This window comes from Hemitrygon akajei, chromosome 24 (assembly GCF_048418815.1).
Source record: "Hemitrygon akajei chromosome 24, sHemAka1.3, whole genome shotgun sequence".
Lineage (NCBI taxonomy): Eukaryota > Metazoa > Chordata > Chondrichthyes > Myliobatiformes > Dasyatidae > Hemitrygon > Hemitrygon akajei.
In genome coordinates, this window is record NC_133147.1 from 10,972,272 (window position 1) to 10,988,622 (window position 16,351).

The 16,351-nt window shown below is 45.2% G+C and overlaps 1 protein-coding gene across 9 annotated transcripts in view; it reads left to right on the forward strand.

The window, feature by feature from the left end:
• Positions 1-16,351, forward strand: part of LOC140715866 (polycomb protein SCMH1-like) — a 204,417-nt gene that overhangs the window by 35,624 nt on the left and 152,442 nt on the right. For 8 of the 9 annotated variants that reach the window (XM_073028347.1, XM_073028349.1, XM_073028341.1 and 5 more), the window contains one exon: positions 1,146-1,223. In XM_073028347.1, the coding sequence (XP_072884448.1) occupies positions 1,161-1,223 (63 nt within the window). In that variant the 5' untranslated portion in view covers positions 1,146-1,160. Of the gene's footprint in view, positions 1-66; positions 345-1,145; positions 1,224-16,351 lie in introns of all 9 variants that reach the window. The other variant, XM_073028348.1, reaches the window with a different exon arrangement.

Consider the following 16,351-nt stretch of genomic DNA (forward strand, 5'->3'; position numbering starts at 1 on the left):
TTGCCTGCCAACATCCTTGCATCTTTTCTCTGCACTCTTTCAATCTTATTGGTATTTTTCCTGTAGGTAGGTGATCAGAACTGCACTCAATACTCCAAATTTGGCCTCACCAACATCGTTAACAGCTCAACATCCCATTTCCTGTGTTGAATACTCTGCTCTATGAAGTCCAGTGTGCCAAAGGATTTCTCTGCAACACTATCTACCTGTGATGCCACTTTCAAAGAATAACGGACCTGTATTCCCAGATCCCCTTGTTCTACCGCACTCCTCAGTGACCTGCACCTCACTGTGTAAGTCTTACCCTGGTTTGTCCTGGCTTCTTCACCCAGCACTCTGATAAGGTAGGTATCTGCCCTCTCTTACAAGAACCCTTCATTGAAATGTTTTCTGCAGTGGTTGGTGCCTCAGCACAGTCTGAAATTTGAGCATAGCTGCCAACAGGCTTACTAACACAATGTCATAAACTCTTAGAGACATCCTCTTGAACTGAAGGTACGAAGGCGATCTTTTTTTTTAACATGTACATTGTGGGCAAACGCATATACACACACACTGCATTAGATCTGTAGAGTAAAAGGACATGAATCAGAAAAAGACAAAAACATTTTTCCATCTCTCTTCATTTTGACTAAAATTGTTAAGAACTTGAGGAAAATCTGTGGGAAGGTATATTTGATACCCTAATTGAACAGATCTTTTCCTGTGCCTTTGTCCTCTCCTACAGCGTTTGGCATTCATGAGTTACATCAGCGGATGGAGAGTCAAAAGTTTTGAAGAGCTTATTAGAACTTCTCAGATTAAAGACAGATGGAAGATCATGATCACTGATGTCATACAACACAGCACATAATGATTGAATGCATTCCTTCCCAGTTTCCCCCACTCCTGAAATACCAATACCAATGGACTCTTAGTGAACGCATAATTAGTTAGCGAACATATTGAGAAAGGTTTGTGCACTTTCTTGTACATTCCCATATGCATTTGTCCAAGCCAACGTCATTGTTAATGTCCAGGCCAACGCCTTTGCCGATGTCCAGGCGAACGCCATTGTTAATGTCCAGGCAAACGCCATTGTTGGTGTCCAGGCCGACACCATTGTCAGTGTCCAAGCCAACAAATTTTCTCTTCTTTTGTTTTAGTTGCAGATTGGAAAGATGGGAGAAGGCAGAAACAAGGCCGGAGTGGTCGGCCGTCCAATACGCCATCTCCGTATCAAGGTGAGTAAGTGAAGTCCCAGCTCCCGTGTGTACGAAGCCAACAAACGTCTGCAGCCTGTCGTTGTGTTTTGGATGATGTCACTGAGGGGGGAATTTGCAGATGAGGGAAAGAGGGAAAGTAGTTGTATGGGTGTGGAGTTGGATGTTATCAGTGTTGACACAGAAGTCGAGTCGAGGTAGTGAATGGTGGGGTATGATTGAAAGGCTGAATGGCCTACTCCTGCTATTTTCTTGTGTTTTTTGTGTGTCAGCTTTGGCATAAAAAGATTTCCCTTTAGAACAGGGGTTCCCAACCTTGTTTATGCCGTGGACCGCTACCATCAACCAAAGGGCCCGTGATCGGAGAATGAGGAGAAATCCCTTTAGCAGAGGGGGGTGAAACTGTGGAATTCATTGCCACAGACATCTGTTGGAGGCCAATCATTGAATGTATTTAAAACAGAGGTTGATGGATTGTTGATTTGTCAGAGCTCCAAAGGTTACGGGAAGAAGGCAGGAGAATGGGTTTGAAAGGGAAAATAAGTCAACCGTGATCAAACGGTGGAGCAGACTCGATAGGCCGAAAGGTCTAACTGTACTCCTGTGTCTTGTGGTAGCTGAGGGCTGTGTTGTGGGAGCAGGAAGCAATACCTTCTGCTCTTTGGAGAGAAGGATCTCCTGGCATGCATTGGAGGAGGGTGAGGATAGCAGCTGTGTACTAGACTGCTGACTGACTGAGCAGAGAAAGGTCGGAGCAGTCTAGGTGACAAAGAGTTTCATTTCTCAGGGGCACTTTTCCAATGAGGCAGGTTGGTGGGGGGGGGGGGGGGGATCCAGAATGTGAAGTTGAACAGAGGTGACCTCCAGTTTGATAGACGTGATCTTGTACAAATGAAGCAAAAGTTTTAGAATTTTAATTAAAGTATTGCTGCTGCCCATGTTGATATCATAGAACATAGAACAATACAGTCCGTTCAGCCCATGATGGTCTGCTAACCTATAATCTAGTCTAAGATCAATTTAACACGAACTTTCCTCCATTTCTCTTTTATCTATCTGCCTATCTAAGAGTCTTTTTAAAAGCCTTTAACCTACAGAAAGACCACAACCGTGTCATGCTTTGGGGCCTTGTGTGCATTAATGACCTGGAGAGCTAAATTGGCTGGATCTGGTGGTGTTCAAGGCTTCCTTCATCATGTCAGTAGCATCCTCTCAGTTCTCACTACTGTCAGTCATGCAAGTCTTGGGTGAAGACTCAGGAATGCCATTGCCCTCAGATGTAGAAGGGTTCTTCATTGCTGTTTCAGTAACAAATTTGTTTTACCAGTCAGGGTTGTTGGCCCTGAGCTGAACCCCCGAACCTGGAGGACCGGTGGACCACTCTTAGCCTGGCGTCTACCCTTTGACCTGTTTGGCATGAGTGACCCTACCAAGAACCAAAGCGTAAAGCCCTGACTCCAGCCAACACAGCTCTCCAGGTCATTAAGGCACGCAGACTTCCAAACCCTACAGCAAAGTTGTGGTCCTCTTGGAGGTTATACCACATGCAGCATATAAAATAATATCACAATAATTTTAAACGGTAATAAGAAAAAACACACTGTGGATGTACAACCTAGCACTCAATGCCAGTAAGACCAAAGAACTGATTGTGGACTTCAGAAAGTGTAAGATGAGGGAACACGAACCAATCCTCATAGAGGGATCAGAAGTGGAGACAACGAGCATTTCAAGTTCCAGGGTGTTAATATCTCTGAGGATCTAACCTGGTCCCAACATATTGATGCAACTATAAAGGCGGCAGGACAGCTATATTTCATTAGGGATTTGAGGAGATTTGGTTTGTCATCTAAAGTGCTCAGAAACTACTACAGATGGACTGTGGAGAGCGTGCTGACTGGCTGCATCACCGTCTAGTATGGGGGTTGGGGGGTGGGGGGGAGGCTACTGCACAGGATCAAAAGAAGCTGCGGAAACTTGTAAAATTAGCCGGCTCCATCGTGGGCACCATCCTCCGAGTGTCCAGGGCAACTTCAGTGAGCGACGCCTCAGAAAAGCGGTATCCATCATCAAGGATCTCCATCACTCAGAACATGCCCTCTTCTCATTGCTACCATCAGGTAGGAGGTACAGAAGCCTGAAGACACACACTCAATGATTCAGGAACAGCTTCTTCCCCTCTGCCATCCGATTTCTGAATGGACATTGAACCCTTGAACACTACCTCACTAGTTTATTTTTATTTTTGCACTATTTATTTAATCTAACTATTTTATCTTACTGTAATTCAGTTTCTTCCCTCTATTTTCATGTATTGTACTGCTGCTGCTAAGTCAACAAATTTCACGACATAGCCGGTGACATTAAACCTGATTCTGAAATTGGCCATTCACAGTATTTATTGTTCACTCAGAATTCCCTCTGAATTAACGAGGTGTATCAAGCTCAATCAGGTTGGAAGAGAATCTAGTGCTTTCCTGGTGTATAAGACGAATATACGCTTCTTGGGCTTCCAGCCAGGTACACGTACTGATTTTAAGCGACGTTTCGATGACAGACTCTGCCATCTTCATCACTGATGATGTGAGCACCCCGTTGAGGATCCCTACCACCCATCCCACAATCTCTTTGACCCACTACCGTCAGGAAGGAGGACTAGGACTGCCAGACTGGGTAACAGCTTCTTCCCTCAGGCTGTGAGACTAATGAATACCCTGCCGCCACCGGGGTCTCGTCACTAGGATAGTGAATTGTTTCCTGTACTGTATACTCGGTCAGATATTTTATTAAGAAATTCCATCCACACTAGAAAAGACTGCTCATTTAACCTGTGTTGATATTAATCTTCAGAGCTGAGAAAGGAAAAGTATGTTCTGTTCATGGTGAAATGATGATTGAATAATTGAAATGGTGTTTTTGGGGAACTGAAAGTAGGTGTTATTTTGATCATTTCGGAGGAACTGTTGTGCAAAAGTCTGAGGCACACAGGCTGTGGACAGCATTCTAACTGGCTGGATCACTGGTAAGGGGGGTGGGGGGTGCGGACGGCTCATGCACAAGATGGAAGCCACCTGCAGGGAGTTGTAAAATTACTCGGCTCCATCATGAGCAGCAGCATCAGTAGATTTCAGGACGTCCTCAGGGAGCGATGCCTCAGAAAGGCGGCGTCCATCATTAAGGAAGCTCATCACCCAGGTCATGCCCTCTTCTCATTGTTACCATCAGGAAGGAGGTACAGAAGCCTGAAGGCACACACTCAGTGATTCAGGAACAGCTTCTTCCCCTCTGTCATCAGATTTCTGAATGGACGTTGAACCCATGAACACCACGTCCTGCTTTTTTTTAAATTTACTATTTTTTGCACTACTGATTTAAATACAAATAAACAAATATAGTAATTTAGTTTTTTCCTCTCTTTTATCATATATTGCATTGTACTGCTGCCACAAAGTTATCAAGTTAGTGATATTAAACCTGTTTCTGATTCACACACTCACTCCTCATCTTTTGCACTGTACTGTATTTGTCAATGTGGAGCAGAGAGTGAGTTTATAAATCTGGGGGGGGGTAGGGATGCTGGGAGTGGAGAGGATGGACTGCCATGGGAGGGGTTGGGACAGGTGGAGGAGAAGGGGTGCCGGGGCAGAAGGAGGTGATGCGGGTGCAGACACACCCAGCCCTGAGACACCGGGCAAGGTCATTTGATTCCAAATAATTGGTTTATCGATCATTACAGAATGTCTCTCTGGTGCTTCCCGCTCCCTCCTCACTCCATTCCCCTTTTCCCAATCCTGATTTCTCCCCTCCCTACCCCCCTTCCCACTCTCAGTCCACAATAGACGCCCAAATCAGAATTAGGTTTATCATCGCTCGCATATGACATGAAATTTGTCTTTTTTTTGCAGCAGTACAATGTAATACGTAAAGTTATTACAGAACTGTACAGAAGCCTCAGGCACTGTGCCTAAGACTTCTGCATGGTACAGTACACTGTTAATGCTCTGAGGAATCTTTAGAGGTTCTGTATCCTTGCTTAGCTGAGCAGATATCTGTTAGAAAAGCTTTCATCCAGCTGGCTGGGCATCTGAGAGATGAGATCTGTGCCAGTAATCTACTCCTGGAAAAAGTCAACAGAATGCTTCAAATAGAACTTCAAAGTGTTCACAGACACCCAGTTTACAGTGTGTGAGCCGGTCTGGGTGCTGGGGGTTTACGTGTACACCGCGTTTTAGCTTTTGTGTTTTTTATTGTGTTCTTTATGATGCATTGGATCCGGAGTAACCCATACACACAAAATGCTGGAGGAACTCAGCAGTTCAGGCAGCTTGTATGGAAAAGAGTTCAGTTGGTGTTTCAGTAATGCCCCCTCCCCCATCCCCTTATCCCTCTCTCACTATTCTCCTTGTCTACCCATTGCCTCCCTCTGGTGCTCCTCCCCTGTCCTCTCCTATCAGATTCCCCCTTCTCCAGCCCTGTATCTCTTTCACCAATCAACTTCCCAGCTCTTTACTTCACCTATCAACTTGTGTTTCTCCCTCTCCCCCCCCCCCCCCAAACTTTATCTCCAACTTCTCATCTTTTATTTTCTCCAGTCCTGCTTGAAAGGTCTCGGCCTGAAATGTCAACTGTACTCTTTTCCACAGATGCTGCCTGGCCAGCTGAGTTCCTCCAGCAGTTTGTGTGTGTTGCTTGGATTTCCAGCATCTACAGATTTTCTCTTGTTTGGGATCTGGAATAACAATTATTTTGTTCTCCTTTGTACTCGGGTATTGAAGAATGACAATGACAAAGTCATTCTAGAGGGTGGCTGGGGATCCTTCTCCTGCTCTGTGTCTTTCAAGTGCGTGGGAGAACATCGCACTGGTTAATCCTTACAATTTTTAATTTATGCTCTTCAGTTTGTTTTTTATGTGTGATTCATCTGTCGATTTTTATCCTTAGTTTTATAAGTTATTGTGTGTTATGTGTATTACCGTGCTTTACACCCTGGTTTACAGAAACGTCCCATTTGACGGTACACATGTTTACAGTTAAATGACTATAAACTTGACTTGACTGCTCCAGGAGCAACGATTGGATGGTAAAGGCATTATAGCAACAAAGAAATAGATCCAAAAACAAAATAATCGTCGCCAGCCTGCGACCCTAGACAAAGATGTTATACTTGCCTGACTCGCTCTCAATTCCCGTGAAGTGATTGTTCCAAAGAGTGGAATCCTTTATTCACAATTAGCAAATATCCAATCTTTTAGTGCTATTAAGTGATATTGAGTGGTCAGAAAAGATGTGACCTCTGCAGTTCCGAGCCCCAAGCGGCCGCAAAATGAGCAAGGATACGGAACTTATTCCCTCTGCATTTACCACGCCCCCCCCCCCCCCCCCCACTCGTGTGACTGGTTGCCAAAATACACATAATAAACAAGCAGCACAGAATACAGATATACCTTAGCGAGTATTCTAACCGGCTACATCACCATCTGCTATAGGGGTTGGGCGGCTACTGCACAGGATCAAAGTAAGCTGCAGATGGTTGCACACTTAGAGCATGAGCCCGAGTAGTATCCAGGACATCGTCAAGGAGCGATGCCTCAGAAAGGTGGCATCCGTAATTCCCACCACCCAGGACATGCCCTCTTCTCATCAGGGAGGAGGTACAGGAGCCTGAAGGCACACAGTCAATGATTCAGGAACAGCTTCTTCCCCTCTGCCATCCGATTTCTGAATGGACATTGAACCCATGAACACTACCTCACTACTTTCTTTAATTCCTATTCTACATGACTTATTTAACTATTTTAAATATAACTGTGAATAGATATAAATATAAAAACTGTATTACAGTAAGTATATAGTGTGTGTATATAGATTATATTTTTATATATATACAGACACAGGCACAGACACACGCACACAGACACGCACACACAGACACAGACGCACGCACACACACACACACACACACACAGGCACAGACGCACGCACACACACACACACACACACACACACGCACAGGCACAGACGCACGCACACACACACACACACACACACACGCACAGGCACAGGCACAGACGCACGCACACACACACGCACACACATTCTATAATTCAGTTCTTTTCTCTATTGTTTAGTATTGCATGGTACTGCTGTCGCAAAGACAACAAATTTCACGACATACGCTGGTGATGTTAAACCTAATTCTGATTCTGACACGACTCCTATGGGCATGCCTGCCTTTATTAATCAAGACACTTAGTTCAAGAGTTAGGAAGTCTTAGTGCTGTTTTATAAAAGGAGTTAGAATACATCTGGTGTATCTCATATGTAGCCTTGACTGCACTAAGTCATCAAATTAATGTTCCTTTACTTGGAGTTAATCCAATGAATAAATTTAATCAACAGTTTATTTCTATTTGTGTCATGCATGGCCAACAAGAAATCATTGAAACAGACTGCACAAAAGGGCCCTTTCGATGCACCTTTTCAATTATCCCTCCATTGTCGCTGCCTCTCCTCTGTGCAGAGCTACAACATGGAAGTGGTTGCCATCGTTGCTGTGTTGTCACTGTGGTGAGATAATTCTTGGTGTTAATGTTGAGCTGTAGATGGAGACATGATTTCTCCTCTAGTTTCTGCCCCCATTTATTTTCATTATTCCCTTTTTTCTTTGTGTGTGTGTGTGTGTGTGTGTGTGTGTGTGTGTGTGTGTGTGTGTGTGTGTGTCGCTCTCCCTCCCTCTCCCTCCCTCCCTCCCTCTCGCTCTCCCTCTCCCTCCCTCTCTCCCTCCCTCTCCCCCTCCCTCTCCCCCCTCCCTCTCCCCCTCCCTCTCCCCCTCCCTCTCCCCCTCCCTCTCCCCCTCCCCCTCTCCCTCCCCCCTCTCCCTCCCTCTCCCCCTCCCTCTCCCCCTCCCTCTCCCCCTCCCTCTCCCCCTCCCTCTCCCCCTCCCTCTCTCCCTCCCTCTCCCCCTCCCTCTCCCCCTCCCTCTCCCCCTCCCTCCCTCCCTCCCTCCCTCTCTCCTCCCTCCCTCTCTCTCCCTCCCTCTCTCCCTCCCTCTCCCTCCCCCTCCCTCCCCCTCTCTCCCCCCTCTCTCCCCCTCTCCCCCTCCCTCTCTCCAGTCAATTCCTGCCCTCCCTTACCCCCACCCCTCCTCTGGTCTTAGACATGGGAGCAGGATTAGGCCGCTCAGCCCATGAAATTTGCTCCTCTGTTCCATCATGGCTGATTTATTTTTCCTCTCAACCCCATTCTCCAGCCTTCTCCCCGTAACCTTTGGTGCCCTGACTAATCAAGAAACTATCAATTCCACTTTAAATGTAACTTGGCCTCCACTGCTGTCTGTGCCAAGAAATCTGCATTCTACCCTATAGCCTGGAAACTTCAACAGGTCTGTTTCTCTGCGTGTGCCTGTCCCTCCCACTCTCTCCCCCCATCTCTCTCTCTGTCTCTGTCTGTCTCTCTCTCATGTTGAAAGAGTACGGAGAAAATTTACCAAGATTGTGCTGGGTCTGGGAGATCTGAGTTGTAAGGAAAGATTTAATATTTTAGGAATTTCTTCCTTAGAATGTAGAAGATTGAGAGGAGATTTGATATAGGTATTTAAAACAAAATTATGAAGGGTTAATAAAAAGCAACACACACAAAAAATGCTGATGGAACACAGCAGGCCAGGCAGCATCTATTGGGAGAAGCGCTGTCGACGTTTTGGGCAGAGACCCTTCATCAGAACGAAGGGTGTCTGCCCGAAACATCGACAGCGCTTCTCCCTATAGATGCTGCCTGGCCTGGTGCGTTCCACCAGCATTTTTTGTGTGTGTTGCTTGAATTTCCAGGATCTGGAGATTTCCTCGTGTTTGCTTAATAAAAAGCATGCAGACTTTTTCCATTGAGGTTAGATGGGATGACAACCAGAGGTCATGAGTTAAAGGTGAAAGGTGAGAATTTTAAGATGAACATGATCAGAAACTTCTTCACTCAGAAAGTCGTGAGAGTGTGGAAAGAACTGCCAGCGCAAGTGATTTGTGTGAGCTTGAATTCATCGTTTAAGAAAAATTTGGATCAGTACATAGCTGGTAGAGGTATGGGGGGCTATGATCTGGGTGCAGGTTGATGGGAGTAGATGAACTGAAGGCCCTGTTTCTGTGCTGTGATTTTCTGTGACTCTATGATCAAGCAGGAAATCACAGAGCAGTTAATATCTGTCAAAGGAAAGTGTTAGAAGCTGTTACCAAAAATATAAGGTCTTGATTGTGAAAAAGCAGGTGCAGGAGGAGAGGACGAGATAAACAAAAAGATTGAGGCCTCAGTTGGTCAGAGTCGACCAAGGATGTTGCATCCTAGTTATTTACATACACAAGCCTGGACAGCACGATGTGGAAAGCAAGCTGCTCCCCATGTAGCAACCTCCCCCTCGCTACACACCTGATGAACCCGAAGGAGTGGCAGATACTGATAACAGTTCGGCACCAGCGGCACTGCAAGAGTTGCCAGTCAATGTTGAACTGCCTTGGGGAACTCCCGTTTCGGATTTTTCCCTCAGGGTTTACTCCTGAAGCCTTCCCCATGAGTGGGTACGGCCTCCAGGCAGTGGAGGTTTGAGATCAGAGTTCTCCTTCTCCTAGACGAGCTACGAACTACAGATAACGAGCCCCATCTGCCCGAAGCCACTGGTTTTAAGATGCCAGTAACCCGCCTTTGCCCCTTCTCCTGTCAGTAGAAACGGTTTCGCCGGGCTTAGTAGCTAAGCCACACGTGAAGGCCAGAAGCTGGACTTGGTTGTCAGAGGCTATTTCAAACGCATGCCATTGGGAGCTTATCTCCAACACTCCCCCCTACCCCCTGCCACCACCCCCAGCTATGACTATCTTAAGGAACCAGATTTTTTAAAAAATTAAAAAGCTATGAATTGCTAAAAATCAATGAAGAAGGAAAATTTAAGAGTACAGTCCACCACTGCATTATGGCTGATCAGGTTATGGAGATTTATTCTTACAGAATTCACAAATTGCTACCCTAGACTTGGAAGTATGGTATCAAATTCACCCTCTCGATTTTATGTGGGGGGGGGAGGGGCGAGTGTCATAAAAAGTCAGCAGGTGAGGCCACACTTCACCTGTGAATCAGCTAGGGTCGTCTACCGTGTCTGATGCTCCCGATGTGGCCTCCCCTACATTGGTGAGACCCGTCGTAAATCGGGGAACCGCTTCGTCAAGCACCTCCCCTCCATCCGCCAGTAGCAGAATTTCCCAGGGGGTGAAATATTTTAATTCTGATTCCTGTATCTGTTCTGACATGTCAGTCCATGGCCTCCTCTCATGCCAAGGTGTGAGACCACCCTCAGGGTGGAGGAGCAACACCTTGTATTCCACCTTTTTATTCTGGCATCTTCCTCCTTCTTTTCCAGTCCTGATGAAGGGTCTCGGCCTGAAGCATCGACTGTTTATTCGTTTCCATAGACGCTGCCTGGCCTGCTGAGCTCCTCCAGCATTTTGTATGTGTTGCTATGGATTTCCAGCAACTGCGGACTTGCTCGTGTTTCCAAATTAGTCTTTTCATTTCTTGTTTCTCGACACTTGCAGATGATGTGACTTCACATTAAAGAAAGTTGCAGCACAACCCTATTTCTAGGAAAGGTAGCCTGTTGTAGTGGACAATACAATAATTGGAGAGGAAAGGGTTAACAAACTGGGGGGGAGGGGGAGAGTGAGAGTAATAAATAATCCAAAGGAAAGTGGAAGGCAAATGAATTAAAGATCTACTTCACATCAAGCTTCTCTGCTGAAGGAATAAGTTAAAATCCAAAAGTTGCAAATCAGAAATTGGAAGAGAAGTCAAAGCTTTGGAAAATGACTTTTACCAAAGACACAGAGCAAATGGCTTGAAATAAAACTCGTCGAATTTTAACAAAGAAGAAAGTCTTGCTCTAATTACGCACTGGAATTCAATTGTCGTCGTCGTGGCTATCCCTCGAGGTCGAGGTGATGGTCTTCGTTCCGTTGATCTATTTATGGGCTCTGAGGTGGCTTATGAGTCCAATCATGGCTTTGAAAGTTCTTCCACATGCAGGACAGGTAGTTCCAGATGGCAGATCGGGCTTTGGTTGTTGCTGCCTCACTTTCCTTTTTCTTATCTTTTCTTCTAGTCCTGCACATCTGTTGCCTTCGAAAGTTGTTGTTCCTTCTTGGATGACGGTTTGCCAGAGTTTCCTGTCCTTGGCATTGGTTTCTCAATTGTTGATGTCGATGTTACAGTTCTTCATGTTGGCTTTTAAGAAATTCAATTGTAAACAGAATGAGACAGTGGAAACCTTATTGGCTGAGGACTAACCAATCAGGAGGGTGGACGACAGGGACATGTATACCACTGGACTGGACATGTCTAGGCACTGTCCCTGATGAAGATGGCAGAGTTTGGCATCAGAAAGTCAGTTAAAATTGACACACCTGTACTCAGCTGGAAACTCGAGAGGAGTGTATTCGTTATTTTATGCCAGGATCCTTTCTCATCCAGGGTCTTAAAAAGAGTTGGCCCATGAGGTCATTGACGTGGGTGATTAATTTCCCAGAACTCCCTGCGTTTCTGAAAGGTGAAAGGTTTTGTGTGATTGGAAAACATAACCTCCGAAGGGGAAAATATTCGAACCTGATATGAAAGAAGTAACAACAGGGCAAATCCAATCAGTCAGGGTTTTGTCAAGGAAAGGGAATGTGTTTGGATTATTTTACTGGCATACTTTGAAGAGGTATGTTGATCTATGAGTGCAGGGCAGTAGTGGATGCAATGTACTTAGATTTATGGAAGGTATTTATGTTCAGTAAGTTCTTGCAATCAGAGATTATAGTAGATGGAGAGGCACGATAGTGTAGTGGTTAGCACAACGCTTTACAATACCAGTGATCCAGGTTCAATTCCCACCATTGCAGTTAAGCAGTCTGTACGTTCTCCCCTGTGACCGCGTGGGTTTCCTCTGGGTGGCCTGGTTTCCTCCCACAGTCCAAAGGCCTACTGCTTGGTAGATTAATTGGTCATTGCAAACTGTCCCGTAATTACCGTAGATTCCGGACTACAGAGCGCACCTGATTAAAAGCCGCTGGCTCTAATTTTAGAAATAAAATCAATTTTTTACTTGTACAGGCCGCACCGGATTTTAGGCCGCAGGTGTCCCACGTTGTAATATGAGATATTTACACAGAAAGATATTACACGTGAGGATTTTTTAACTTTTAATTAAATCCATATGGTAACATAAATAAATACATATTGCAAATGCTTTTTTTCGAACCGTGCCTGTAACGCGGCTACTTTTAAATATACGTTGCGTATACTTCTTTACTGAACAACATTCCAATATCTCCCAACGACTGGTAAAAAATATATATACTGCAGCCTACCAGGAAAAGTTATTGATCGCCTTTAACTTAAAAGCAGCGTTTTCGCTCCGCCACTCGCCCCCCACCTTCCCGTTTATCGCAAACCGGTATCCCACAAGACGCGGCGAAACCGGGTGTGACGTCATAGCATCCCGCGATGTAGTACAGAAAACAAATATAGTTAAAACAGTTCTAACTTTAACTAACAAATGAATTACTAAGCGAAAATATTATAAACTAAATAACTGCCATAAAGGCAGCACAATGCTTTTCCTCGAGTGTTTTCCATGTTGATGAGGGTGAGTACAAATGACTGATTTACAATAATTTAATTGTGAAAGTGCGCTTGATTTATCGTACAATTTCATTGGACCTCTGTGAACTACTCATCAATTTTATTGGTCTACTGTTATGAGGCAAAATGTTTTTGGCGGCATGAAAAAAAATAATGCATTAGCCGCTCCGTATTAAAGGCCGCAAAGTTCAAAGCTGTTCAAAATGTGGGAAAAAAGTAGCGGCTTAAAATCCGGAATCTACGGTAGGCTAGGATTAAATCAGGGGATTGCTGGGCGGTGCAGATCAAAGGGCCAGAAGGTCCTATTCCACGCTGTATCTCTATAAAGTAAAAAAGTAAAATAAAATCTCATGGTACAGGAGATGCACTAGATAACAGAGTTTGCAGGGGTTGAAGTGCATCATAAACCAGTGAGCTGTGTTGCTGACTGCTGGTGTTACATACAAGCATGCACTTGATCTTGATCTTTGCAGTGAATGAAGGGGATAAACCACAGAGAGAGACCATAAGGTATAGGAGCAGAATTAGTCTGTTCTGTCATTTCATCATGGCTGATCCATTTTCCCTCTCAGCCCCAATCTCCTGCCTTCTCCCTGTATCCCTTCATGTCCTGACCAGTCAAAAATCTATCAACCTCTGCCTTAAATATGCCCAATGACTTGGCCTCCAAAGCCACCTGTGGCAACGAATTCCACAGATTCACCACCCTCTGGCTGAAGAAATTCCTCCTCATCTTTGTTCTAAATGGACAAGCCTCTATTCTGAGGCTGTGTCCTCTGGTCTTAGACTCTCCCATCACAGGAAACATCCTCTCCACATCCACTCTATCAAGGCCTTTCAACGTTCGATAGATTTCAATGAGATACCCCCCCCCCCCCACTTTCTTCTGAATTCCAGTGAGTACAAGCCCAGAGCCATTAAATGCTCCTCATATGATAAGCCTTTCAATCCCGGAATCATTTTTGAAAACCTCCTCTGAACCCTCTCCAATGTCAGCACATCCTCTCTATGATAAGGGGCCCAAAACTGCTCAGAATACTCCAAGTGAGGCCTTACCAGTACTTTATAAAGCCACAATGTTAGATCCTTGCAAGTCTAGTCCTGGGGAGAGGATTCAGGATTGTGGAGGTTTTCACGGAAGAGTATGCCCTTGTGGCGCTCAGCAACCCCCAATTTAGACCAAGCCTGATCGGGAGTAATCTGCAATGACTAATTAACCTGCCAACTGGCACGTCTTTGGACTGTGGGAGGAAACTGGAGCACTCGGAGGATCCCACACGGTCATGGTGAGAACGTACAAACTCAGTGGCGGAAAATGATCCCGGGTTGCTGGTACCGTGCCAACCACTACGCTACTGTGCCGTCCTACTTCCAGTTTGAACCAATTACAATCAGTGGTTCAGGAACAGCCTGTGCCCCTCTGCCATCAGATCTCTGAATGGACATTGAACCCATGAACACAGCCTCACTACTTTCTTTTACCTTTTTGCACTACTTATTTATTTTAACTGTAACTGTGTAGGGGGCCGGCTGGTGGTGTAGTGGCTTAAGCACTGGACTTCAAGGCAGCTGGTCTTGAGTTCAAACCTGGGCAGCAGCTGTATCTTGCCACAAAAGCCCCTATGGACCATATGGTCTTTGAGGCCACGAAGAGTTGGACTCGACTTAACGACTGAGCAACAATAAACTGCACAGGATGCTCTATCCCCAGATATCAGAGCTGGCTGACATAAGAAAGTCCTGCCGACGGCTGAGGGATGTGGGACGAGAACACAAGAGCGATAGAAGCAGGGGTCTATCACAGCAGACAAGACCAAAGATGCAGACTGCCCAAGGAATCTGCTGAAACCATCCAGCACATTGTCGCAGGGGGCAAGATGCAGGCAGGGACAGCACACACTGAACGGCACAACCCAGCTGCAGGAATTGTGCACAGGAACATCTGTGCTGGGTATGGATTAGACGCTCCCAAGTCCAGATGGGAACATCCAACAGAGCTAAGATCCTGTCTTCCAACTACACACTGATAAGCCGGTACTGGCCGAGCAACCAGACATTATAATATTGGACAAGGAACAGAAGAAAGCGGTAGTAATAGATGTGGCAATCCCGAATGACAGTAACATCAGGAAGAAAGAGTATGAGAAGCTGGAGAAATACCAGCTTGAAAGAGCAGATAGAAAGGATGTAGATTTTAAATTTTAACTGCCACATTAACACAATTACAAAGTCAGCCTACTACCATCTTTAAAAATATAGTGAGAGTTAAGGGGCTTGTGAAAGATCTAGAAAAAACTCATCCATACATTTATTTTTAGTAGGCTTGGCTACTGTAATGGCGTTTTCACAGGTCTCTATAAAAAAATCCCTCCGACAGCTGCAGCTCATTCAGAACGCTGCTGCTCGAGTCCTCAGAGACCACGAAAGTAGAACACATCACTCCAGTTCTCAGATCACTACACTGGCTTCTTGTAAATCAGAGGACTGACTTTAAAATATTACTACTGGCTTATAAAGAGCAGAACGGTCTGGGGCTAAAATACATCTCCAATCTCCTGCTGCATTATGAACCTTCCCGAGCTATCGGGTCGTCAGGGGCGGGTCTGCTTATCGTCCCCAGGGTCAAAACTAAACACAGTGAAGCAGCTTTTAGTTCCTATGCTCCACATATCTGGAATAACCTTCAAGGGCATCTGAGGTCTGCCCCAACTTTTTAGGCTCTTCTAATTTGAGACTTAAAACTTTTCTTTTCGCTGTCGAATCTCCTGCACTGTAACCTCTATTTATCATACCTGCTTTTTTTTTTTGGTGATTTTATTTGTGGTATATTGTCTGAAACGTGATGTTTGATTTTTCTATGTAGAGCACTTTGAACTGCCTTGTGTTTGAAAAGTGCTTTATAATAAACTTGTTTTGCCTTGCTCTGATTCTTGTTCTGCTTACTGTCTGGTTGCCTGTACGATGCCTTCTATTATAGTTTGCTGGTGCAAGTGGCCTCTGGGGACTGTCTGGCCTGAGCTAGTTACCCTATTCAAAGGCGAGCCTGATTAAATTATGCTCTGCCTGTTTATTGGCCAATTGTGTCACCTTGGATGATGAAAACCACAATTACTTACTGAGTTCCAGACACTACATTGAGTCTTAAAATCAGGATAGCTTTGAACGGTTTAGGTATTAAAGACAGACAAACCGTTTAATCTGATTTAGCACACCGATTTATTTTGCTTCCGTGATCTTTGATTCGGGTATTGTCTGAATTAGTCTACGCCACAAGATGTTTCCTTTGCTGAGAAGGAAGACGGACAGGGATGTTAAAGGATTATTCTGTTCTAAGAAGGTTGTGAAATCTCATTGAAACCTATCCAATATTGAAAGGCCTGGATAGAGTGCATGTGGAGAGGATGTTTCCAACTGCTGGGTGTCTAGGACTAGTGGGCACAGCCTCAGAATACAAGGATGTCCCTTTTGAACAGAGGTGAGGAGGAAGTTCT